This window comes from Lonchura striata, chromosome 12 (assembly GCF_050655825.1).
Source record: "Lonchura striata isolate lonStrDom1 chromosome 12, ASM5065582v1, whole genome shotgun sequence".
In the NCBI taxonomy this organism is placed as follows: Eukaryota; Metazoa; Chordata; class Aves; order Passeriformes; family Estrildidae; genus Lonchura; species Lonchura striata.
This window is the reverse complement of record NC_140714.1, coordinates 17,233,289-17,257,128: the sequence shown is the minus strand read 5'-3', so window position 1 is coordinate 17,257,128 and position 23,840 is coordinate 17,233,289. Positions and strand designations below refer to the sequence as shown.

General features: G+C 60.5%; 4 protein-coding genes across 13 annotated transcripts in view; 1 reads left to right on the top strand and 3 right to left on the bottom strand.

Moving 5' to 3' along the window:
* The window catches only part of DAG1 (dystroglycan 1), a 49,187-nt gene extending 40,544 nt beyond the window's left edge, over nt 1-8,643 (bottom strand). Inside the window, 1 exon segment of the mRNA XM_021529173.3 lies at nt 8,537-8,643. The gene's annotated coding sequence lies outside the window, so the exon portion shown is untranslated.
* A 432-nt stretch (nt 8,644-9,075) lies between these two features.
* On the top strand, nt 9,076-13,728 carry MST1 (macrophage stimulating 1). 2 transcript variants are annotated; one of them, XM_021529231.3, is made up of 18 exons: nt 9,076-9,266; nt 9,643-9,784; nt 9,942-10,054; nt 10,185-10,299; nt 10,509-10,645; nt 10,717-10,837; nt 10,971-11,089; nt 11,184-11,349; nt 11,444-11,574; nt 11,657-11,759; nt 11,840-11,976; nt 12,097-12,132; nt 12,215-12,326; nt 12,397-12,474; nt 12,540-12,686; nt 12,768-12,874; nt 13,269-13,408; nt 13,489-13,728. In XM_021529231.3, the coding sequence occupies exons 1-18, from the start codon at nt 9,215-9,217 to the stop codon at nt 13,648-13,650; spliced, it is 2,118 nt and encodes a 705-aa protein (XP_021384906.1). In that variant the 5' UTR covers nt 9,076-9,214; the 3' UTR covers nt 13,651-13,728. The 2 variants fall into 2 exon arrangements, with proteins under 2 accessions (XP_021384906.1, XP_021384908.1); XM_021529233.3 differs by having other exon boundaries at nt 9,079-9,266; nt 11,187-11,349.
* LOC110469956 (acylamino-acid-releasing enzyme) lies at nt 13,715-18,297 on the bottom strand. Of its 6 annotated transcripts, XM_085590700.1 has the most exons (21): nt 17,993-18,262; nt 17,791-17,920; nt 17,591-17,672; nt 17,430-17,505; nt 17,151-17,293; nt 16,811-16,948; nt 16,646-16,737; nt 16,514-16,554; nt 16,326-16,447; nt 16,104-16,164; nt 15,899-15,993; nt 15,764-15,815; nt 15,605-15,693; nt 15,251-15,392; nt 15,044-15,121; nt 14,891-14,971; nt 14,726-14,814; nt 14,445-14,635; nt 14,268-14,370; nt 14,088-14,194; nt 13,715-14,007 (listed from the first exon to the last, which is right to left on the bottom strand). In XM_085590700.1, the coding sequence occupies exons 1-21, from the start codon at nt 18,147-18,149 to the stop codon at nt 13,869-13,871; spliced, it is 2,208 nt and encodes a 735-aa protein (XP_085446826.1). In that variant the 5' UTR covers nt 18,150-18,262; the 3' UTR covers nt 13,715-13,868. The 6 variants fall into 6 exon arrangements, with proteins under 6 accessions (XP_085446826.1, XP_085446825.1, XP_085446823.1 ...); XM_085590699.1 differs by having other exon boundaries at nt 14,088-14,370; XM_085590697.1 differs by having other exon boundaries at nt 14,088-14,370; nt 14,445-14,814; nt 17,993-18,265.
* Nucleotides 18,298-18,723: 426 nt separating this feature from the next.
* LOC110469968 (acylamino-acid-releasing enzyme) lies at nt 18,724-23,330 on the bottom strand. 4 transcript variants are annotated; one of them, XM_085590146.1, is made up of 22 exons: nt 23,226-23,330; nt 22,567-22,696; nt 22,344-22,470; nt 22,180-22,267; nt 22,009-22,084; nt 21,771-21,934; nt 21,561-21,698; nt 21,381-21,472; nt 21,228-21,268; nt 21,018-21,139; nt 20,802-20,862; nt 20,636-20,733; nt 20,506-20,557; nt 20,334-20,443; nt 20,087-20,225; nt 19,928-20,011; nt 19,774-19,854; nt 19,592-19,680; nt 19,307-19,497; nt 19,126-19,228; nt 18,946-19,052; nt 18,724-18,877 (listed from the first exon to the last, which is right to left on the bottom strand). In XM_085590146.1, exons 1-22 carry the CDS (start codon nt 23,235-23,237, stop codon nt 18,772-18,774), a joined length of 2,211 nt encoding a protein of 736 aa, XP_085446272.1. In that variant the 5' UTR covers nt 23,238-23,330; the 3' UTR covers nt 18,724-18,771. The 4 variants fall into 4 exon arrangements, with proteins under 4 accessions (XP_085446272.1, XP_021384902.4, XP_085446274.1 ...); XM_021529227.4 differs by having other exon boundaries at nt 20,334-20,422; XM_085590148.1 differs by having other exon boundaries at nt 23,087-23,243.
* Nucleotides 23,331-23,840: the final 510 nt, after the last annotated feature.

Genomic DNA, 23,840 nt, shown 5'->3' with positions numbered 1-23,840 from the left:
ATGCCCATGCCTGCCTTGAACCAGAATAGACACTGACAGCGGGAAGTGAAAGGTGTCTGCTCCTGGATGGGCTCAGGCTGCAGAGCTGAGCTATCTGCTGCTACTGAGGGTGGCTCTTCCTTGCTCCAAATCAGACACCTCACTGTGTGCCCAGGCAGCTCCAAGCTTTAGCTGACCTTTCCAGTTGGCACAGACTATGACTGCTGGTCCCAAACAGGGCTCAGAGTCAGCTGTGCAGAATTCACTAATAATCATCATCTTAGTCACTGCTTAAAGAAGAATCTCACCCCTAAACACTTGCCTAGGGAGTCAGCTCAGCCAGCCTTAATTCCCATATATGAGCAGAAACGAGGACTTCAGTATGTGGAGCAATCTTTCCTGGGCTCCCAGCTGGAGTGACCAAGCCCAACACTACACAGTCCAGAAGACACTCCCATGGCAGAGTTCTGCACTCAGCCTTGCTCTCCATGATCTCCCTCATGCTGGTGGCAGACTGCTTTTCCAGGAGGATGTGAACTGACCAACTCATCACAAAACACAGGTATGTGTGGCCAAGGAGTGCCTTCAGAACTGCCACTATATGCTGTATCTCGACTTCATCTTAACTTCAGAAAAAAATCAAACCCTAAATCTCACTGCCTCCTCTGTTCTCTGCCTTTTTCTGTGGCACAGGGCAGCAACTGCCTCAATGGACTTCCTGAGCATCATATCAAGGCAAAGGTTTTGAACCAGCATGTGAACAGACTGTAAGAAATCCATAGAAAGTGCAGAGAGGCTTACCTGGAGTCAGCAGGATTAAGTTTCCCATACAAAGTTATGCACCTTCAGGGGAGGCTTTAGGAGCCTGCCATTCAGAGGAGAGAAAAAGGCTGGAGGCTGCTGAGCTGGGTCACGCTGGAGCAGAGCACACAGCACCAGGATGCAGCGCAGAGGTCTGCAGGAAACAGCTTATTCCTGTGACAGCAGGACAGCACCACCACCCCTCTCCCCTGGGATCCCACGGCCCAGGCACAGCCGACTGCCAGACCAGGCTGAGCCCACACAGCCACGGGCAGGCACCGAGGTGCCCCAGAGATGCACGGCTCCACCTGTCCCGGCAGGACACGGCTCCAGCAGGGAAAGCAGGAGGAGGAGGAGGCCAGCAGCACTTGGACCACTCCCACCTGACCCGATGACTAAAAGATTGGAGGAGCTTTGGTGGAGCAGCACAGAACAAAGAGGAGGGTCAGCATTCCAGTTTTCAGGAATAATAGGTGTGCAGTGCAATGGTACCGGTGCTGGGACGCTGGTTTGAGGGGAGGGTGGTGACTGAACCACATCACAGGCTGGAATACTGCTTCCACAGTGCAGGAGCTCATCCACCTCTGACTGAGGCTTTAATAAGCAAAACTTCTCACGCCCAAATTAGCCATGGTAATCATGGAGTACTTCCCTCTGCCACGTTCAGCACACAGAATCGCACACAACTTTTATCCTGGCTTATCACCATTACTGCACAGGGGAGCACCAGTGCCTTCTCAAAGCTTTAATTCCTCAATATACAATTTTACATCATTGCCAGTAGCAAGTGAAGCCCTTTTTCATGTTAGCTTTTGACTACAAAGTTTTCATGAGGCTATTCCTACACTTTTCTTACAGTTTAGTGCCAAGGGTTCATAGGCTTTGCATGCAGTACTGTTACATATTACTTTAGTTTTCTCTGGACATTTCTGAAGATATGTATTTATCTCAACAATTGTCATTCTCAGATCAAATTTCTTACTTCCCTAGAGGCTGACCCCTGCTATTCAAACAAAATCTTACTCTAAGATGTGGTAACTCTTTCTTGAAAGAGCAACCAGCGCAAGGCACATAGACAAACACAAAGCACTGGTTTCATAAACACCTGTGGAAGCACAAAATTCCTCAGATAGAGGACACAAAGTTTCACATTTTGGCCACACAGCTCACCCTGGAGCAGTGAACTGATACCATGGAAACACATACAGCAGCACCATGGAACAGACCTTTACACTAGATTACATGACAGTCTCAGTCAAATCACTCAGTATTACTGCCATCAACACAAACGTTAATGCCCAGCCTAAAAAAACCCTGATCTGACCTGGACACTCATTAAAATAAGGCTGACTGCCCTACTCCTGGTGCTCTATCCCATTAAGGATGGGCACATCTGCATTGTGACCGTGCTGCAGAACTCGCAGGACCTCTTACACATCCCAAACAGCTATTCTGTATACAAACACCACACTGCAGAAGCTTTCAATGTACTGAAACTGAGAATTAATGAAACAAATCAATTATATGAGTTGTTTGTGCCCATTAAGTTCAGCTGATGCCAGTACCTCTGCAATTATACTTTCCCACATGTCTTAAAGCTTTTGCTATGGTAGGAGAAAGGAAAGATGCCAAGCAATTTCAGAAGATAGGCAAAGGAAGTTTTGAATTTTAGGAAAAATACTAGAAGATGATTCTCCATTGGAATTGGCATAGTCCCACCCTTGTATCCAGCCAGCCTTTACCTGCATCTGAAGAGGCACAAGTCTGATTTTTAGAGAAAAAGACACACAGCTACACTGATTCTGTGTAGCTTCCTGGTAGGATCCTATGAAGTTGAATTCAGAGACGGTTTTAGAATAACCACCTTTTATCCCCGTAATGTAGGCCCCCAGGCACTATCATAAAAATTCCACTAGAAATATTTCCTTTGGGGTGGGGAAACACCATGCATGGTCTGTCATGCAGGAATTGGCTCTTGCAGCACAGAGAGCTCACACTCCACAGAGGTCAAGACCTAAGCAGAAAGCCACGGGGACACGAACAGAGAATCACTGCAGCCTCAAATATGCTTCTCATTCCCCACCTAGAAGCCCACAACTGTGTAAAGCCTTCCTGCAGGAATCCCAAGTGCCACAACACGAAGGTCACACCTTACATTTCAGCAATACTCAGAGAAGACCTGATGAAACTTCTTGCTGTAGAGGGAACTCCCAGCTACATACCAACACTGAAGAGCTGCTTTAGAAAAAAGTTCACACTGGAAAAAGTTCACAACTATTTCCACCCTGATGAAAGTGGAATCTGTACAGTATCCTGGACTGCTGGGTAACCGAGCACTACAGACAGGGATCTTGGTCGCTCTCCACTGAAATTGAAAAGTCCCAAAAAAGCCATGCACACAAGGAAGTCCAGGAAGCTCTGGAAAGATATGTGCTTCCCAAAAGACCTGGAAGAATCCATTTGGGGGCAAGAGGGAAGAGGCAGTTAGGGCCAGCCTAGCAAGGACCAGCAGCACACAGTCCCCACACGGCAATCTGAGGTTGTGACAGTGGCACAAGGCTTTCACATCACCTGTCATGATTCAACACTTCAGTGGAAAACCACTGGTTCAAGCTATCACTCAAGCTCATCCAAAAATCAATCCCTAGCCCTTGGGACTGATATAAAATGATCAGTATCTGCTACTGGAAACTCTCATCAAAATTACTGAATGCTAATCCCCACCCTTAAGGAACATACTTCACAGAAGATTAAGCTTTCTGAAGTCAAAATGCACAGTCTAGTTCAAAAAAAGAGAGAAGCCCGTGTGAATTCAGCACACACATCCAGCACTCCTGTGACCTGTAACTACGTGAGATTAAACTGAAACCTCTCTGTAACCACTTCTCCACCCCAGAGGAGGGAGGGCAGGAATGCTGCCTGTCAGGTCCCTAAGGAGGAGTATCTACCAAGGACTGCAGGAAGGGGCTTCTGAGCCAGTTTGCTGGAATGCTGGAGAAACCAGCACACAAAGTATTTCAGAATCTGACCATGGAAACCCTCTATGAATCGAGCCCTTCTCAGAAAGTACAGCAGGAAAGACACACATACCCTTACTTAGGGTTGCAGTGACGGCTAAAGCACTGTGGTGAGACCACAAGGTGAGAAAAGAGAAGTCATGAGCGGAAACATTCACTCAGATACATTTTTACAGGTCAGATGAGGCTGCCAGCCTGGTTTTCTAAAGAAAAACCCTAAACAAAGCTGAACACAGTGGGGCTGGGACAAATTTTATTGCTGTTTCCAAACCTCATCCTCTTGCATGTCAAAGTCAGACAGGACTTTGAATCCCACCAAGAATCATTCTCCAGGCCTAGATGATACCTGCAGCACAGTTAAACAGGGGGGACAACTCAACCCTGAAAAAGTAAATATCTGTTATAGCCAAGAGCACAACTACAAAGGGAGAGTTCTGCTGATGCAGTGGTTTCCTGTCTCCAAGGATGGTCCAACACCCTTCCCTTGCAAAGCCTTGCATAATGACTAAAGGGTCAAGCTGAAAAACCATCAACTTTATGCCAGATCAGCAGAATCCACTGGTCAATCCCTTAGCTCACCACCACAGCTGGCCCCTGGGAGGAGGCAAGAATGCACAGCTGAAAGCAGAGAAAGGCCCTTTTAAGAGCATCAAACCATGATGGTGGCTGAGGTGACCACTTGCTCTGCTCTAACCCACCATAGGGACCATGCACACCTCCTCCTCTAGATTGGGCCTCACTTCTTTTTCCCCCTGCAGTGCTGGGCTGTTGACAAACTCCTCCTGGTTGGGGATTCACTAGCTCCTTCCATGGAAAATCCAGGTTACTAAACTGCAGAAAGTTAACCCAGGGACAAAACAGGTCAGCTGAGCAAAATGACTGCAGGCACCACAATGGCATGTCTGGGTCTGACCCCTCTGTTCCAAGAGCAGTGAGGCTTACCCAGCTCAGCCTTCCCACACAACCCTCTGCTACCTCACCCTGGGATAAGCATAGTGCCACTGGCACAGGCATAGCTGACAGTGCCACAGCCAGGGGCCACACAGCTAAACCTCAGTTTGTGTTGAGGTTTGGCACCCATTGTGAGCACTCCACAGACATAGGAGCGGGCCACAGTAAGGAGATGAGGGAACACTTGGTAACCCTGCAGCCCCTTCTGGCACCACATTATCCAGGGACAGGACCCCAGATGTGGAAGATCTCTGCAAGGCTGCACTGCTACCATGGGCAGATTCCAGGAAATCTCCTAGGGTGCCTCAAGGCTCCGAAAAACTAGCACTGAGGTGACCTTGAGCAGGATATGGCAAAACAAGAGGCCCCTGCTGCCTACTGAACTGCAATCAAAGCCATGCCACTCACCTTGCCCCATGTCCTCTTCCTCACTCACCCAGAACAGCTCACAAACCAGGCACACGAGCCATGGAGCTTTCTGCTGGTCACCAGGTGACCAGCTCAGGCACTGCACAGGGAGAGGGCCTGCCTGGCTAGGGGACTTGGATCATCTCCTTCAGACACTGCTGCATCAGCAGATCTGACAAAAATACTGGTAACAGCAAACATATACAACCATCTTTCTTGCTAGCAAGATAAAATTTTATCCCAGAAAAGCTGAACCAGAGACAATTTCAGTCAACAGATAAGCACAGAGATACACACAGACAGAAGGCAGCACCAGACTAGGATGTGCATCTAAGTAGAGTGTTCACACAGGTTAATATATTAACTTTCCATCCAGCAACACCTTAGTAGTTTGCTCAAATTCAGTCTCACAGAACAAACCCTAAAAGCACAGGTTCTTCAGGTTGATATTTTATTTTTCACAGCTTAAACACGGTCACAGTCCTTTGCAAATTAGGTTTAAGGTACAGAGCTCTCCAGACTGCGCAAACATTCTAAGAACAAACATTTCCAGCATACCAAGAGCTCAGATACACTAGGTCAATCCAACTGTGTTTATTTGTATTTCACCCAAATCACCGCCAAAGTAGTCAGAGCTCAAGGAGCAACAACCTCCCACTGATCCAGCAAGAGACCAGAAGTAATTGGTAGACAGTCTGCAAGCACCACAAAGAATGCCAGAGGCATTTATTTACATGACCCGTTTGCCTAAGAAGAATTCAGCGTTTGCATTTTCCTCACTCAAATGAATCATCACTAGACTTAACTCCTCAGTACTATTCCTCAGCTAACAGGAGTAAAGGCAAAAACCACCCAAAAATCATCCCCACAAAACTTTTCAGATAGCTGCTACTCACAGAACGAGGCAGACCTTTACTCCATCAGCTAGACTTCTGCCCCAGGCTGGCACAGCACCCTTGGAGATACCTCTCAAGGCCAATTTGTCTCATTATCTGTCCAAGGAACACAAAAAAGGCAAGAAGACACCATTCCTACTGGTGAGCAATACCACTCCTGCCAAGGCAGAACCATCACACCTTCTCTGCTAGCCTGACAACACACTGCACCTCACACCTGAGCTGCAGACATCAAAGCATGAAAACTTCCCCAGGATCTAGCTGCTGCAACCACACAGTTCTCTCCCCCCTCAGTGCCCAGCAGGACCACTGTTCCTTAGCGCAGAGCCCCAAAGCACCTTTCAGGCCTGTCTGCTGGCATGCTCACACAGGCCAGGATGCAGCAGGGCTCCCCCTGATGCTACCCCCTCGCTGTCAGAGCATGGCTCTGCCCAAGAGAGGCAGGCCAGAATGCCTCCAGAGCAGCCGCCCGTGGAAGACAAGTCACAGCCAGAGCGCTGGGCCAGCTCTGACCAGGAGCTCCATGGCTGAAGCTGGCAAAGGGTCCCACTCCACCTGTCACACATCCTCCTCTGCTTCTGAGAGCGGCTGAGCTCAGCACTCCGGGCACTGGGAGATGAGGAGAACAGAGTGGATAAGTTACCAACAAGTACCAGTGTTTCTAAAAGTAGGCAAGTGCTTGGGGTTAACAAATCCCATACAAACAAAACTCACTGGTATACAGTGAGAGCAGAACACCTTTACTGCTATCAGCCCCATAATTCTTACTGATTCCCCAGGTCTGATGACAACAATTAAGCAAAATTTACTACTCTATGTACACAATGCTTAAAGAAATGGGTATGCCTAAGCCAGCAGGTGCTGTCAGCAACATCTCCCAGCTATTGGAGCATTTGTGCCAGCTCCCAAAGAAGTGAGCCTGAACTCCTGCAGTAAGGAGTCAGTGCGACCTGGAATCAGCCAGGCTTTGCTGATTACTCCTCTGAGTAAACAGTGGTATTCCCAGCACTTCAGCCTGCTCTCAAGCTCCTTCTGTTGGCATACTACCCTATATTTAGGAGAGAAGAGCGCAATGACAAGCACTGGGAAGAATGAATAAGTGGTTTAGGATACTTTGTATAGCAGCAGAGACTGTGTGAAGAAACCTAAGAATTAGAAACTCCTAAAGTGAGGAAAGGAGTCTGTAAAGCTAAAGGTGGGACGAGACAGCATCCCGTTTGGCAAGTTAAATAGCAAGTTTTGTTAAAAATGTACTCACAAGGCAAGAGGCATTAGTAGGCAACCACATAACAGAAATGGGTGGCAGAAAGAAGCTCCTGCCTGGAAGGGCTAAGAGAAAACAGGCGAATTCTTGGGTTTTTTAACACAAAAAGATTTTAATCTCATTTTGGACAGGTGAATGCCAATGGTGTTTTCCCAAGCCTAGGAGCCCAAAGCTCCAGGACCAAGGGAGATATACCTCAGGGAGTGACAGTGATCCCTTACAGCCAGGTGCCACATCCCCCTGCCCACACCTTCCCCCCTGAGCAGCAGGACCTAGTTACACTCCAAACACACACGTTTGCCAACTTCAAACCTGTGGCAAATCTCAGTAAATCCAGACCTGCTGACTTGATGGGCATTGGAAACTTGGGTGAGCCACTTTGCAGCCTGTTGCTTCCAAGAAAGCAGAGAGGCCACAGGTAATATGCGGCATTTACACCTTTTTGGGCGGCAGAACCACTAAGCTGCCTTTAGCCACCTGCACTGGGGAACGAAGATAGAGCCTGGCTGTAGGTCTGTCCCTCCCGGAACAGCCTCTGCTGTTAGTCACGCTCGCAGCGCCCGGAGCCAAGGTCAGCCCTGGGAAGCGGCGGGGCCCACGGAGCCCCGCAGGGGCAGCGCCGCGGGCCGCCCGGCCACCCTGCCGGGACAGCCGCCTGTCCTGAGGAACACAACCTCCGCCAGCGACCGGGCACCCACCTGTGCTCCCACGGCGCCGGGCCGGCCCCTGTGAGCGGGGAGAGCCCGGGACGCCCACACGGGGCTTGTCACAACCAGAGCCCGCTGCCGCCACCGACAGCACCGGGGCCGCTCCCGGCGAAGCCCCAGGACTCACTCGGTACAGCCCGGGCCGACCCCGCCGCCCGAAGCTCCGGGCCCGCTCCGCCTCCCGCCCAGCCCCGCCGAGCGCTCCCGGGCGCGGCGCCCACCCAGGGCCGAGGGCGGCGGCGGGAAAGCGGCGCGGAGGGAGCGCGGCCCGGCGGGAAGGCGGCACGGGGCCGGTCCCGCAGGCCGCGGAAGGCGCGCCGAGCTGAGGCGGCGCCGCGCCGGGAAAGCCACCCCGCCGCCAGCTCTCCGCCAGGCCCGGGCCCGCCGCGCTTCTGCTCAGGCCGCGCCGCCGCCGCCGCCAGCCCCGCTCCCCGCCGCCAAGGGCAGGCGGCCCGGCAGGTGCCGCCGCAGCCGCGCTCCGGCCGGCCGCGGTCCCTCCGTCCCCGCTCTCACCGTGCACGCCGGGCCCGGCCCCGCTCCCGCCGGCTCCGCGGCCCCGACGCACCGAGCGGGCGGCGCGGCGCGAGCGCGACCCCGCGCGGGCACGTACCGGGGGGCGGGGCTGGTGCGCGCGCGCGGCGCCTGGCAACCGGCGGCACGAGCGCGCCGCGGCCAATCGGCGCCCGGCTTCAGAGCCGGCCACGCCCCTCCCGCCCCGCCCCGCCCCGCCGTCCCGCGCGGCCACGCCCCGCCCCGGAGCCCCGCCCGCTCCCGGGGGCCGGCCCCGCAGCCCCGCCCCCCGGGCCCCGCCCCGCCCCCGGGCCCCGCCTCACTGGAGCAGGAGCCGTCCCCGCTGCTCCGGCCCGCCCCTGCGCGCCGGCCCCACCCACGGCCCCCGCGTGTCCGCCCCGGGGTGACCCCGGCCCCGCCAGCACCCGCCCCGCCGCTCCGGCCGCGCCCCGCCCCGCACGTGTCCGCCCCGGGGTGACCCCGCGCCCGCTTGGCCCCGCCCCGCCGCACCGGGCCCGCCCCTCCGCCTCCGGCCCGCCCCCGGCTCCGGCCCCGGCCCCGCCCCGTCCCACGCGTGCCCGCCGCGGGTGACTCCGGCCCCGCCTGGCCCCGCGCCCGACCGCAAATATTTGCTCGGGGCTGTCCCGGAGCTCCAGCGGCCCGGGGACGCGGGCCGCCGCCATGCAGCCCGTGCTGGGGGTCCTGCTCGCCCTGGCCGCGGCTCTGGGCTCAGGTAGGGCCCCAGGCTGGGTCGCCGTGGGGCTGGAGGGCGCGGGGCAGTGCGGGGCCTAAGGCAGGGCCGGCGGCCGGGCCGGGAGCCTGCAGGCCATGCCCTGTCCCGCGGCGGAGGGGGGCAGCGGATGATGCAGGGCAGGGACCCTCCCGCTCCAGGGCACGTGGATCAGGACATAGGATAGGAATCCCGTGCTCCGTATGACATGGATCCCATGCTCCATAGGACAGAGTTCCCCTCCTCCATGGGACACGGATCCCCTGCTGTGTGGGACAGGGATATCCTCCTCCATGAGGCAGGGATCCGACACTCCACAGGGCCCCAGTGCTTATGCTGTGCCCCCTTGGGCACGCTGAGCTCCTGCCACACTCCCCAGGCCACCGCTCACCCCTCAATGACTTCCAGCGCCTGCGAGCCACCGAGCTGCTGGCAGTGCCTGTGGACTCGCCACCACCGCTGCCGGAGCAGGGCTCTGCGGAGCAGTGTGCCCAGCGCTGTGCCACCAGCCTGGCTTGCCGGTGAGCAGGACACGGTGCCACCGCGGGGCAGCTGGGAGTGCACGGGCCACAATACTGGGTCACTGCACTGGGACACTGGGTGCTCACGTGTGTGACCCAGGTCCCGTGGGCCCTGGCTTCACATGGTGCCGTGCCAGACTCCTGCTGTGCCTCCCAGGGCTTTCCACCATGACCAGCAGAGCCAGTTGTGCCAGCTGCTGCCCTGGACCCAGCACTCACCCCGCATCCAGCTGCAGAAAAACATCCGCTATGACCTGTACCAGAAGAAAGGTGGGCTGGTGCCATGGGTGGGCATGGGGACACCACAGACTGGGCAGAGGCCACTTGGCAGAGGACTCCTCCTTGCCCATGTGCCCTGACCTGGCCCTGGGGCTCTGAAGAGGTGCCTGGCTCTGCTCAGACTACCTGCGGGACTGCATCGTGGGTGATGGCTCCGGATACCGCGGCACACGGGCCACAACAGAGAAGGGGCTGCGCTGCCAGCATTGGCAAGCCACAACACCACATGACCACAGGTGCCCCTTTGTCCCTGGCTGTCCTGTGGCACCTACCCTGGGCAGCATGGGGCAATGGGGAATGGGGTGGAAGCAGTGTGGGATAGCACAGGAGCAATGGGGACAGTCTGGGGGCAATGGCACTGACAGGGGTAGTGCGTCATCCTTGCTGTGCCCACTCCAGGGCAAAGGATTCCTGTCAGCCCTCCTACCCACTCTGCTGCCAGCAGGTTTCTGCCATCACGTCGCAATGGGCTGGAGGAGAATTACTGCCGAAACCCTGACCAGGACAAGCGGGGCCCGTGGTGTTACACTGTTGATCCCAATGTCCGGCACCAGAGCTGTGGCATAAAGAAGTGTGAGGATGGTGAGTGCCACATCCCAGGATCACCCTGTGCTCTGTGCTTCTCCCACACTGAGCCCTGCAGTTGTTGGCAGCTGTCTGTATGACCTGCAATGGGGAGGACTACCGTGGCACCGTGGACCACACAGAATCAGGGACAGAGTGCCAGCGCTGGGACCTGCAGCACCCACACAAGCACCCCTACCACCCCAACAAGTACTAGCCCCCAGCCCTCAGCAGTGCATTGCCCTCACCGAGTGCCAGGTGCTGGTGATAGTGCCACCTCACTGAGTGCCAGGTGCTGGGGTGATGGTGCCACCTCAGCTGCTGCTCCCTGTCTCTGGCCCAGGTACCCTGACAAGGGGCTAGATGACAACTACTGCCGCAACCCGGACAGCTCCGAGCGGCCCTGGTGTTACACCACTGACCCCGAGCGGGAACGTGAATACTGCCGCATCCGCATCTGCAGTAAGTCCCCACTAGCATCATGCACAGCTGGGCCTGAAGGTCCTGGGTGCCACCCCTGACCCTGCTACTCTGCTCCTCTCCCTGGCCACACAAGCAGAAAAACGCCCACGGCCTGTCAACGTCACCAATGGCTGCTTCAGGGGCAAGGGTGAAAGCTACCGTGGCCACGTGAATGTTACCGTGTCGGGGATCCCCTGCCAGCGCTGGGACTCCCAGGTGCCCCATAAGCACCACTTCGTGCCCGAGAAGTATCCGTGCAAGTAAGGGGATGGCTGTGCACCCCAGGAGGGTGGTGTTGGGCAGCACCCATGAGTGTGGGATTGAGGGGGGACAACCATGTGGCCCCTCCTCCAGGGACCTGAAGGAAAACTACTGCCGCAACCCCGATGGATCAGAAGCACCGTGGTGCTTCACTTCCCGCCCCACTGTCCGCATCGCCTTCTGCTTCCACATCCGCCGCTGCCCTGATGAGCAGGATGCCCAAGGTGAGCCACCCCAGGCACTTGTCCCTGGGTGCCCACCCCAGTGTCCCTCTGAGGGGTGCCAGCCCTCCCTGCCTGTCTCCAGAGTGCTACCATGGCCACGGCAAGCACTACCATGGCCACATCAGCAAGACACGCAAGGGAATCACTTGCCAGCCCTGGGCTGCCCAGACACCCCACGTGCCCCAGTGAGTGTGTGAGGGTGGTGGGTAGAGGGATGGGGATGAAGACGGGGATGGTAACAGTGATGATGACTGCCTCCTGGCAGGATCTCACCTGTCACCCACCCTGAGGCACACCTGGAGGAGAACTACTGCCGCAACCCCGATGACGACAGCCATGGCCCCTGGTGCTACACGATGGACCCCCGTACCCCCTTTGACTATTGTGCCATCAAGCCCTGTTGTGAGCCCCTACCCACATCCCTGCAGAGCTAGAGGGGACCTTGGCCACACACAGGGTAGTTTTGGTCCCCTCAGGGTGGCTGGATCCCTTGCCAGTGCACCCTCTGTTTTCTCTCTGCAGCTGGCAGCACAGTGCCCTCCATCATGGAGAATACAGGTGGGAGCCTGCGGGTCCTGGGTGGGCACACTGGGGTAGGTGCTGGTGGTACAGCCCCAGCTGATGCCCACCCTGCCCACAGATGTGGTGACATTTGAGCAGTGTGGCCAGCGGGAGGAGAGGCTGCAGCAGAAGGGGCGCATCGTTGGTGGCCAGCCGGGCAACTCGCCCTGGACTGTCAGCATCCGCAACCGGTGAGTGGGTGTCCCACATGCACTGCCATGTGCTCAGTGTCCCCCCCGAGCTCACCCCCTGTCCCCACAGGGCTGGTGTGCACTTCTGTGGGGGATCCCTGGTGAAGGAGCAGTGGGTGATCAGCACACGCCAGTGCTTCTTCTCCTGGTAAGGCTGGGGCTGGGCTGTGGGGTGGTGGGACCCCCCTGTGCCCTCATGTCCCTGTTCCACAGCGATGCCGACCTGACGGGCTATGAGGTGCAGCTGGGGACACTCTTCAAGGACCCTGGTCCTGGGGACCCTGACCAACAGACCATCCCCATTGTGCGGATTGTCTGCGGCCCCTCTGAGTCCCAGCTGGTGATGCTGAAGCTGGCAAGGTGAGTGGCTGTGCCTTGGCCTCTGCCATGCTCCACTGCTGGTCAGGATGGCACCGTGTCCCACTGCCCCTCTTGCCACAGGCCAGCTGCTCTGACCAGGCGTGTGGCCCTGATCTGCCTGCCCCCTGAGCGCTACGTTGTGCCTGCGGGCACTATCTGCGAGATCGCCGGCTGGGGGGAAACCAGAGGTACCTGCCACAGGCAGCCCCTGCTGGGGGATTCCCTGTTCAATACAGCTCCTGCCAAAGCCATTCTATCCCCTTTGCCCACAACATCCCCATGTCCACAGCGTCTCCCTGCCCACAGCAACTCCCAGGTCCCTGGCATACCCCTGCTCGCAGCATCTCCCTTCCTTGGTATTTTCCTGCCCATTCCATCCCCCTGCCTACAGCATCCCATGTCCCTGATATCACCCTGTCCATGGCATCCCTCTTCCACAACATCTCCCTTCCACATCTCCCTGAAATGACATCTACTGACATTTCTACTACCATTCCCTGCCCACAGCATCCCCTGCCCATGCCACTCCCCTGCATCCCTGCATGCACGATGCTGCATGCTGTGCCCGCTCTCTGCCCGCAGGCACGGCAGACGGCAGCGTGCTGAACGTGGCACGACTGCCAGTGCTGGCCCACAGCGAGTGCAACAGGGCACTGCGTGGGCGCCTGAAGGAGAGTGAGCTGTGCACTGCCCCGCTGCGTGCCGGCGTGGGTGCCTGCGAGGTGAGCTGGGCTGGGGACAGCCACCCCAGGGTGGCGGAAGGTGCTGGCACCAGGGTGACACCACTCTCTTCATGCCACAGGGTGATTATGGTGGACCACTGGCTTGCCTCACCGCTGACTGCTGGGTACTGGAGGGGGTGATCACCCCCTCCCGTGTCTGTGCCCGCACTGACCTGCCTGCCCTCTTCATCCGTGTTTCCCTCTATGTTGATTGGATCTACAAGGTGATGAAGATGGGTTGAGCTGGCATTCCCAGCTTGGCATAGCTGCCACTGCACAATAAAGGCACAGCTTAGGCCACCGGGGTCAGCACTGCACAAGGTCTCATGTTTATTTAACATCAAACCCCAACCCACATCCCTGCCCCTGGCTACACTCACTCCATCTGCCTCTGGTCCTGGTGTGGTCCCCAAGGCCAGCAGTCACCCTGGGCTGGCATAGCCCAGGACCACTGTGGGCACTAGGGGCTGTGCTGGCCTGTCCCATCCTGCCTGGGCTGCCCCAGGTGCTGGAGGAGCCAGTGGGCACAGTTCTTGAAGACATCGGCCTCTGTCTCCACACCAGCCAGTGCGTGGCCACCCTCTGGGTACCACAGCAGCCTGTAGGGAGGCACAGGATGGGCAGATGCTCATGCAGCACCCCAGAGCTCCCTCCCAGCTCCCACCTGCACCCCACTCACCGTGCTGGCACACCCTTGGCCCGCAGCACCCGGTACAGCTCGAGCGCCTGTGTGGGGCTGACGCGCCGGTCCTGGGCACCCACGCACAGCAACACCGGTGTGTGCACCTGCAGCACTGCCCTCAGTGGGTGTCTGACACCCCACACCTGGCACCCCACACCCATCCTGACCCTGCCTTACCTGGGCTGCCTGGGCGATGGGCGAGCGCAGTAGCATGGTGGCCACGTCCTCGGCACGTGGCACCCGCTCAAAGGAGTAGGGCAGCCCTAGGGAGGTGTAGCGCCTGCAGCACAGAGAGACTGGTAGGTGTCACAGGGACATGGCGTGGTGTGGCACAGGACGGGGGGTGGCACTCACCAGTCGGGGATGTCAGAAGTGCCCAGCAGCGCAGGCAGGTTGGAGACGGGGCTGCGCAGGGCACAGGCTTGGTAACGCTTGGGCTCACGTGTGAGGAGGTGGAGGGCGATGAAGGCTCCGTGGGAGCCAGCCAGCAGGGCCAGGCGGTGTGGATCCAGCGGCTCTCTGTGCAGCGCCTGCTCTACTGCTAGCTGCACCCATAGGGCACCCGCCATTGGCACCCAAACAGCAGCATCCTCCCAGCAGCATCCCCCCAGCACCCTCAGCCCAGTACCCCTCACCTGGGTGTCTGCCACATCCTGCTCACCCACACGGGAAAGCAGGGAGCTGATGCTGGCCTGGCCGAAGCCCAGGGAGCCACGATAGTTCACTAAGGAGACAGGGCCATGTATGTCATGTCTCACTAGGACACAGGGCCACATATCCCCAAGCTCCCCAGCACTCACCCAGGAGCACGGCGAAGCCCAGCTGGCACAGCGCAGCCATGCTCGGACGCCAGCGGGCATCAAAGACAGCATGGGGGCCACCTGGGGCCAGCATGGGCATCACCTGGGGTGCCACCAGCACTGCCAGGGTGTCCCCACTGTCCCCACACTCACCATGGGGGCACACAACAAGGGGGTGTGGTGGCGTGCCATCTGAGGGGCTCAGCAGCAGGGCCTCAAAAGCCTGGGTATCTGTGCCAGGGAAAGGGTCCCACTCAGCGGCCACCACCATGGGCACCAGCACCCTGCTCACCCCCCACTCCCAAGGGTTCCTGGCACCCAGGCAACACCGAGGTGCAGCAGGGGACCCCAGGGGCTCACCCTGTGCAGTGGGGCCCTGCCCACTGCAGGGTGGCTGGATTGTCAGGGTCTTCCAGGTGACACCAGGCACAGTTGGGGTGTCCTCCACTGGCACCCAGACAAGGGGCAACTCCTGGCCTGCTGGTGGCAGCACGGCCGCCACCTGGGTACAGGCAATGGATGACACTGGGGCTGTGCTGTGACAAGGCTGTGCCATGCCAAGGCTGTGTCATATTGGATCTGGCTGCGCCACACCACACTATGCCTCCCTATGGCACACCACACCACGGTGTGTGTGCCACACTGTGCTGTGCCTGGCTGCACATTGCTGTGCCATATCCCACTTGTGCCACAGGGTGCCAGGGCACTGCTCACCAGGCTGGGGGGATGGTGGGGTGCTGAGCAGGTGGCCACCAGCAGATCCCACTGGAGAGTGAGCAGCTCCCAGCACCCTTCAGATGACCCTGGGGACAGAACATGCGTTGGTGATCATGGCTGCTTACCAGAGCACCATGGGTGGCTGGTACCATGTACCTGCTGTGAGGTTGGTGATGGTGCATGCCTCCGTATCGACAAGCAGCAGGTCCTGTGAGGGTGCAGAGCACGGGCAGTGGTGTCACCATGGGCTGTGTGGGTCACGTCCCTGGCCCTGCCATCGCCTGGACTCACCGTGCGGCTCCGCTGAGGGGTGCCCAGCACGGCTCGCCGGCTGTCAGCTGCCCAGCACCGCGGTGGCAGCACCTCTGCGTAGAGCCCGGTGAAAGCTGCAAGTGGGGGAGAGCACTGGGCTAGTGAGCCAGGCTCATGGGCACCTGGCAGGGGGTGGCACCAGGCCCCCATCAGAACCTAGCTCTGCCCACCATGCCTTGCTCACCCTCCGTGGGCTCCTGAACCACGTCGAGCACTGTCACCGTCTGCCTTGTCTGCCAGGTGAGCTGGGGAGAGCTAGTGCTCAGGGATGGACCCGTGCTGGGGGAAACTGAGGCAGAGAGGCTTGGGGACACCCCCACCCCCCAGCCCAAGCACTGCGAGAGGCTGTGACACCTGGGCACTGTGCTGGCAGTGCAAGGTGGCACAGCCGTAAGGCCCAACTCACCATGCGCAGGCGCAGACACTGCCGGTGGGGCCCCCCCACAGCCCCCTCCAGGTAGAGCAGGCGCTGGCCATCAGGGCTCAGCCGGGGGGAGCAGACAGAACCATTCTCTGCTGACAGCAGCTCTGTGGGCAACAAGGAGTCAGCATCCCAGGGATGCCCAGGGCACCCCCCAGAGCCCCAGTGCTCACCGCAGCATCCGCTGGCCAGGTCCAAGTGGAAAATCCCTGACCTGGGAGGAAAGAGTGGGTCAGGTTGGACCCCCACAGTGCTGATACTGCATGGACATCCTGGCACAGTGCTGGTCGCTGGCTGAGACCCACCTTCTGTTGGAGCAGGCGTTCAGCCCCAGGCGGAAGGGCTTGTGCCACCAGCCCACAAACACCACACCACGGTCATCCGGGGACCACAGGGCCTGTGTGACAGTCAGGCTCATCCCACAGCTCCAAGCTGGGTCCCCTGGGGTGCTCCCTGCACCCCATCCTGACCTGGCCAGGGGAGAGGTGCTCCGGGACTCCCTGCAGCACTGACAGGCTGAGGCACTCCAGGTCCAGGACACAGAGGACTGGCACGCTGCGTGTGCTCAGGGCCTCCCCCCAGTCCTCGTGGTACACAAACCGCTTGCCCTGTGGCACAGACCCATCAGCCCCATGGCCGGTGTCCCCAGGCATGCAGCTCTGTCCATGACACACTCATGGGATGTATGGCACACTCATGGGATGCACAGCATGTTCAGGGGGTGCCTGGTATGCCTAAAGGGCATGTGCCATGTTCACAGTGCAAATGGCATGCTTGGGGGTGCACTGAACACACTCATGGGGCACCTACCTCCTCATCCTCATCCTCTGCTGCTGGCCAGGCTGCTCCTGGCACGTCCCAGGGGCAGGGGGGCTGTCCTTTGGGCCGGCTCTTCTCAGCCACATAGAGGAGCCGTGTCTCCGAGTGTGACCAGGCCAGGCAGGCAAAAGGCCCTGGCGTGGCAAAAGGGTGCCAAAGCCCAGCCTGGGCACCAGCTGAGCACAGCTGGGCACCAGGTAGCGACCAGGGCTGCTGGCCATGCCAACCTCACCCCTGCTGTGGGCGAGAGCCATGGGGAAGGGGTCCTACCCTCCGTGTAGACGTCCCCGTGCTTCCCCAGCGCCGTGAGATCCACGCTGTGGCTGCATCCCGCGCTGTCCCACACCTGGGGACGGGCACACGGTGTGCACGGTGCCCAGCACCCTGCCCCGGCACTGCGGCCCCGGGGAGCGGCCCCACCGCCGCGTTACCTCCAGCAGCTCGTGGCCCTGCCGCGGGCAGCGCGTGAGCGCGGCGCGGCGCTGCCCCGCGGGCGAGTCCCGGCTGAGCAGCCTGAGGGCGGCAGGCACGGAGGCTGCGGCGGGCCCCGCGCTGCGGGCACCGGAGCCGCGGCGGGCACCGGCCGTGGCACAGCCGCAGCGTCCCGCCCCGCAGCCCGCCCGTGCCGTACTGGCTGTGGATCTCGGCGCTGAGCGCGGTCCGGCTGACGGCGAGGCCCTCGCGGCCGGCTGTGCGCCGCAGGCTGTAGTGGCGGCCGAAGCGCAGCAGCCGCCGGCGGGCAAGGTCGGGGCGGCTGCACTCTGAGGGACGGCACCGTCAGCGCCCGCTCACACGGGGCCGCAGGCGCGGGGGCGGCCGAGCTCGCCACTCACCGGTGTAGAGCAGGAAGGTCTGGCCCCCGGGCGCGGCCCTGAGGGCGGCGCGGGTGACGGAGGGGAACCGGCTCAGCTCCCGGTAGCGGGCAGCGGGGCCGCGGGCCGCCTGCGTGAGGGAAGGGACGTGCTGGACGGGGGTAAAGCTCACCCCCATGCCCACCGCCCGAAACGGGGCTGTGCCCACCCACACAGTTCCCCTGAACCCCCCTGCCCACCTCCACACCCTTCTCGGTCCCTGTGGCCATGGGGCCGTTCTCTGCCGGGCCGGGCTGCCGGCGCCTGCCGCCCGCAGTGGGACGGCTGCCAGAGCCCGCGGGAGGGGCCCGCGGCAGCGCCCGGGCCGCTGCCAGCCCTCCGGCCGCTGCCAGCCCTCCGGCCGCTGCCAGCCCTCCGGCCCTCCGGCCGCTGCCAGCCCTCCAGTCTTCCAGCCCTCCGGCCCTCCGGCCGCTGCCAGCCCTCCGGCCGCTGCCAGCCCTCCGGCCCTCCGGCCGCTGCCAGCTCTCCAGTCTTCCAGCCCTCCGGCCGCTGCGAGCCCTCCAGCCGCTGCCCCTCCAGCCCTCCAGCCCTCCAGCCGCTGCCCCGCATGGCCAGGCAAGGGTTACGACCAACACATCCCCAGCAGCACAACTGCACATCTGGGCAGCTGGAAGGTCCAACAGCCACCAGCTTCTGGAGCTCCAAGAGTGGAAATGACACCGGTACTGGCACTACCACTAGAGACACTGGGGTGCTGAACTACATTGTTTATTGGGGGTCAGCAGCAGGGGTCAGCACCCTTAGCACTGCAGGTGCTTGAGCAGCCACAGTGCCATATTCATGAAGCCATCAGCTTCGGCTTCGACGCCAGCCAGGGCATGGTTGTTCCCTGGGTACCAGAGCAGCCTGGAAGGGAAATAGGGATTAGTGCTGTGTCTGCACCTCACAGTTTAAGCCCCCAGCACTCCACTCACCGTGTGGGCACCCCCCGAGCCTTGAGGGCACGGTAATACTCCAGACCCTGCTTGGGAGGCACACGCCGGTCGTCCTCCCCCAGCATCAGCAGCACAGGTGCACGGACCTGCAGGAGCAGCACAGCCTCAGCACTGGCACTGCTGCTGGGGACAAGGACAGGGATAGGGACAGTGACATACCCGGTCAACATAGCGTATGGGTGACTTGTGCAACATCTCTGTCCATTGAGCTGGATCTGGCAGGGCATCAGGTTTGTAGGGCAGCCCTGTCTCTGTCAGGCACCTGCAGGCAAGAGAGTTGGGGGCATGTGTGTGGCTGAGATGGCAAGGAGCCTGGGGAAGCTGGGCTCACAGTACTCACCAATCTGGGATGTCAGTAGTGGTCACCATGGAGGCGATGTTCACCACGGGGTTGCGGACCACACAGGCGTGGTAGGTGTCAGGGAACTGCCCAATGAGGTGGCATGCCAGGAAGCCCCCATGCGAGCCGCCAACCAGTGCCACTCGGCTAGCATCCAGCATCTCCTCCTGCAGCACCCGCTCCACACAGAGCTGTTGCCACGGGGAACACCCAGTGAGCAGACAGGCCCGCTGTCCCTTCTCAGGGCACCTTCTCAGTGCCCCAGGACCATGTGCCAGGCCATACCTGCACATCATGTACGTCCTGTGTGCCCACGCTGCCTGGCAGGGAGGCCACACTGTCCTGGCCAAAGCCCAGCGAGCCACGGTAATTCACTGCGTGGGGAGCAGCGTCAGAGCCCTTCCTCCTTCATGCCCCCTCAGCCCCTCCACAGGTGCTGTGTCACCCAGAGCCCTGGTGTCACTCACCCAGCAGCACGGCAAAGCCCACACGGCACAACGCTGCCGGGTACAACATCCACCCGGCTGTGAAGACGGAGTGAGGACCACCTGCAAATGGCAAAAACAAAAGGGGGGTAACACTGCCTGGGTGGGGCACAATAGGATGGGGACAAGCTCTTACCATGGGGCATCACAACCAAGGGGGGCTTCTGGCCAGTGGGACCCTCACTTGGGCGCATCAGGATGGCATCGAAGTCCAGGCCCCCTATGGTGGCAGGGAAGGGGTGTCAGGAGCAGTGAGGATGGTGGAGGATAGCCTGACCCCACCTTGGACACTCACTGTACTGGGGATGCTCCTGCTCTGCTGGGGGCTGCAGGGTGTGGATGCCCCAGCTGATGCCGGGCACGGGGGGTGCATCCTGCAGGCAGATCCACTGTGTCTGTGCCTCATGGCCGGCGGCGGGCAGGACTGCCACTTTCTGAGCAGGGAGAGATGTCAGTGCCTATGCCAAGGGGCTGGTGGGCACTGGGGAGAGGGGTCAGTGCCCATGCCAAGGGTCTGGTGGGCACTGGGGACATGACTTTACCAACATGGGGGGGCAGCTAGGGGTGGAAAACCTGGCCACCAAGAGGTCCCGGTCAATGGTGAGGACAGACCAGCTTCCCCGGGGTGAATCTGGGGAGGAGGGGGTCAGACCTACAGGTGTGACCCTCTCCTCACCCCTGGCACCAGCATGGCCCCATTGGCCTGTCACTCACCAGCTGTCAGTGAAGTTGTGGTGCCTGTCGCTGTGTCCACCACGAACACATCCTAGGGGCACGAGGGCAGAGTCCAGTGGAGCCCTGATCCAGCCAGGCCCCAACCTTGTGTCCCCCACCACCCTCTCACCTGCTGGCTGCGCTGGGCTGTGTCCAGCAGGATCCTGCGGCTGTCGGCTGCCCAGCACATCCCTGGCAGTGCGCCACAGTAGATTCCCGGGAAGGCACCTGTGATCAGAGTGGTGGCACTCAGCATCCCCCTGAGTCTCCCCCAACACCCCCAGAGCTGTACTCACCCCATGCTTGCCGTGGCACAGCCTCCAGCACCGTGCTGGTGTGTTTGGTGTACCAGTCATACTGCAGGAGACATAGGGCAAGTTTTTCAGGGTCTCAGCCTGCCTGTCCACTGCAGCCCAAGGAGGGGACGCCACTGCCCTCCTGCCAGCCCCACCCTAGCATGGGCACCCTGGCACCTCCCTGGTGCCTGCCAGTGTCCCCCTGGTGCTGCTCACCATGCGGAGTTGGCTGCACTGCTGGTGGGGGCCCAGGACATTGTTCTCCAGGTAGACGATGCGGCAGCCATCAGGACTGAGTCGCGGTGACCACACAGCCCTGGAGTCCTCAGAGAGCAGCTCTGCATGGGCACGAGGGGATGGTGAGGGGATGGTGAGGGGTGGCAGGGGAGCAAAGGCACCGGCAGGATCGGGGTGTGCACTGCTTACCACATCTCCCACCCGTCAGGTCCACGTAGAAGATCGCTGACCTGCCAGCACAGAGGGGTGTCACAGTAGGGTTGGGGGGTCAGGCTGTGGGGTGGGTGCCCCATAGGGTCCTACAAGCAGGGCTGGGATGTGGGGTGCCCTGCGGGGACTCACCGGCGGTTCGTGCAGTGCCGCAGCCCCAGGCGGAAGGGGTCATGCCACCAGCCCACGAACACCACACCGGTGTCCTCAGGCGACCAGAAAGCCTGTGGGGAGAGGGGAGATAAGCAGCTCAAAATGCTGCTGGCTCCTGAAACCTCCCTCCTCCGGTTCCCTGCAGCTCCCCATCCTGACCTGGCCGGGAGACAGGTGCTCTGGGATGCCCTCCAGCACCGAGATGCTGTTGCCCTCGATGTCCAGGATGCAGAGGACGGGCACACTGCGGGTGCTCAGCGTCTCCCCCCAGTCCTCGTGGTACACGAACTGCTCGCCCTGTGGCACAGTCTGGTCAGTCCCATGGCCATACAGCCAGCCCCCAGCTGACCCAGGGTGGGGAGACCCCACCTTGACAGGTGCATCCTCCTTCTTAGGGTGTCCCGTGTCCTCATCAGAGGTGCCCAGCTCAGGGGCTTTGCTCTGGAAGAAGGACTCAGCCTTGGGACGCTTCTTCTCCGCCACATAGACCAGGTGGGTCTCCGAGTGAGACCAGGCAAGGCACCCAAACTGGTCTGCAGGGGCAGGTCAGCACTGGCCACCTTGTCCCCTGAAAACCCACATTCTCTGGCATTCCCCAGCCCCTCACCATCATCATAGACACTGCCATGCTTGTCCAGCGCTGTCAGGTCGATGCTCTTCACCTTGCGGTTTTGATCCCAGACCTGGGGGCAAAGACGCCAGGGCGGTCCCAAAACACAGTGTGGTTCCAGCTCTGAATCCCCAGTGAATATCTATTTACACCCAGGCCCCTCCTCACCTCCAGGAACTGCTTCTCCTTCTCCTTGCCAGGGACCTTGCGCAGGACAGCCTTCAGCATCCCACTGGGGGACTCCCGGCTCAGCAGCCTGTGGGTGATTGCCCATCAGCCCCCCACTTATCGCTACCCCGAGGGACCCCGTGTGGGGGCAGGATGGGACTTACTCGTCCTTGATCTCAGAGCAGGTGCCAGCAGGCCCCGAGTAGACAATGGAGGCTCCATCGTGGAAGATGAGGTACTGACGGCAGAACTTGATGTTCTCAGCCCTTGCCAGGTCCCGCTGCGACCACTCTGCGGGGAGCAGGTGAGGAGACCAGCTGCATCCCCTCCAGGCAGGCAAGGGCTCCCCGGACCCCTTTGCCCCCGCAGAGCTCCCCATGCCCGTACCGGTGTAGAGGCTGCAGTACTTGCCGCCGTACTGGGTGGTGAGGTCGGGGCCGAGGCAGGCGGTGCTGAGCGCCGGGTGCTGGCTCAACTCTCGGTACAGCTCCGACAGCTCCTCCACACGTGACTGGACCTGCGGGACACGCCGGGGTGGCTGGAGGGCTGGGGGGCACGGACCGGGGAGTGACGGGGCACAGGGCATTGACTGGGGCTCCAGTATAGACAGGGGGGGATTTTGGGGGGTACAGGGGGCAGCGCTTGCGGGTGAAGAGCTGGGGTACATGGGGGGAAGGCGAGTAGAGGGATTAGTGCGGGACTGGGGCCGCAGAGCCAGGACACTACTGCGGTACCAGGGAGCAGGAGGGCACTGGAGATACTGGGGTACATAGCCGGGATCAGGAGGGCACTGGGACAGTTGCTGGGGTACCCGTGGCTACCAGGATACTGGGTGCAGGTCGTGGGGTGCAAGGGGCGCCTGGGAGGGTCCTGCAGCAGTTGGGGTCTGTGGGGATTAGGAGGGTACCGGGGCGGTTCCCGGGGCGGTGCCGAGCCGGGGTCAGCGAGCAGCGGGGTCGGGAGGTGCCGGGCTGGCGGGGCAGGGCGGGACGGGCAGGGGCAGCGGGGGGGTCCCGGGGCTCTGACGTCACTCCCCATCCCCTCACCGGCGGCTCCATGTCCTCGCGGCGGGGGGCGGGGCCAGGACCGGCACTTCCGGGATGGGGCGGGGCCGCCGGCCTGCGGCACCTCCCATTGGCTGCGGCGCTCGGGCCACCTCCCGCTTCGAGGCGCCTCCCGGTGGGCGCGGGTGGCGCTGCAGCCGCAGGCAGCGGGGTCCCCGCGCCCCCGGCGTGTCCCGGCGGCCGTCCCCAGCCACCGCATCGCAGCCGGGGGACAGACCGCGGCTCCGCAGCCTCTGGATCGCCCGGGAGTGGTTTACCCACTGGGTGGCTGCAGAACAGGGGCTCCATGCGCAGGACCGGGGGGATCGGGCCCTTTGAGAGGAACAGGGATGCCCAGCCCAGCAGCCTGGCTGGGAGATATCGGGCCATCGCGGGCCCATTGGACTGAGCAACTTGGTCAGGGCGGTGGGACCGAATCATTGGTGCCCACAGCAGCGCTGCCAACGGGGATTGGACCCTTGGGCGCCCATTGCACCTCGCAGCCTGGCCGGGCAGGTGGGATCGGGTCCTCGATGCCCACAGGGACCCCCTATCCCACCAGCCCAGCTGTGAGTGGCAGAGCTCAACAGTGCTTGGTGACAACTAGACCCATTCCAG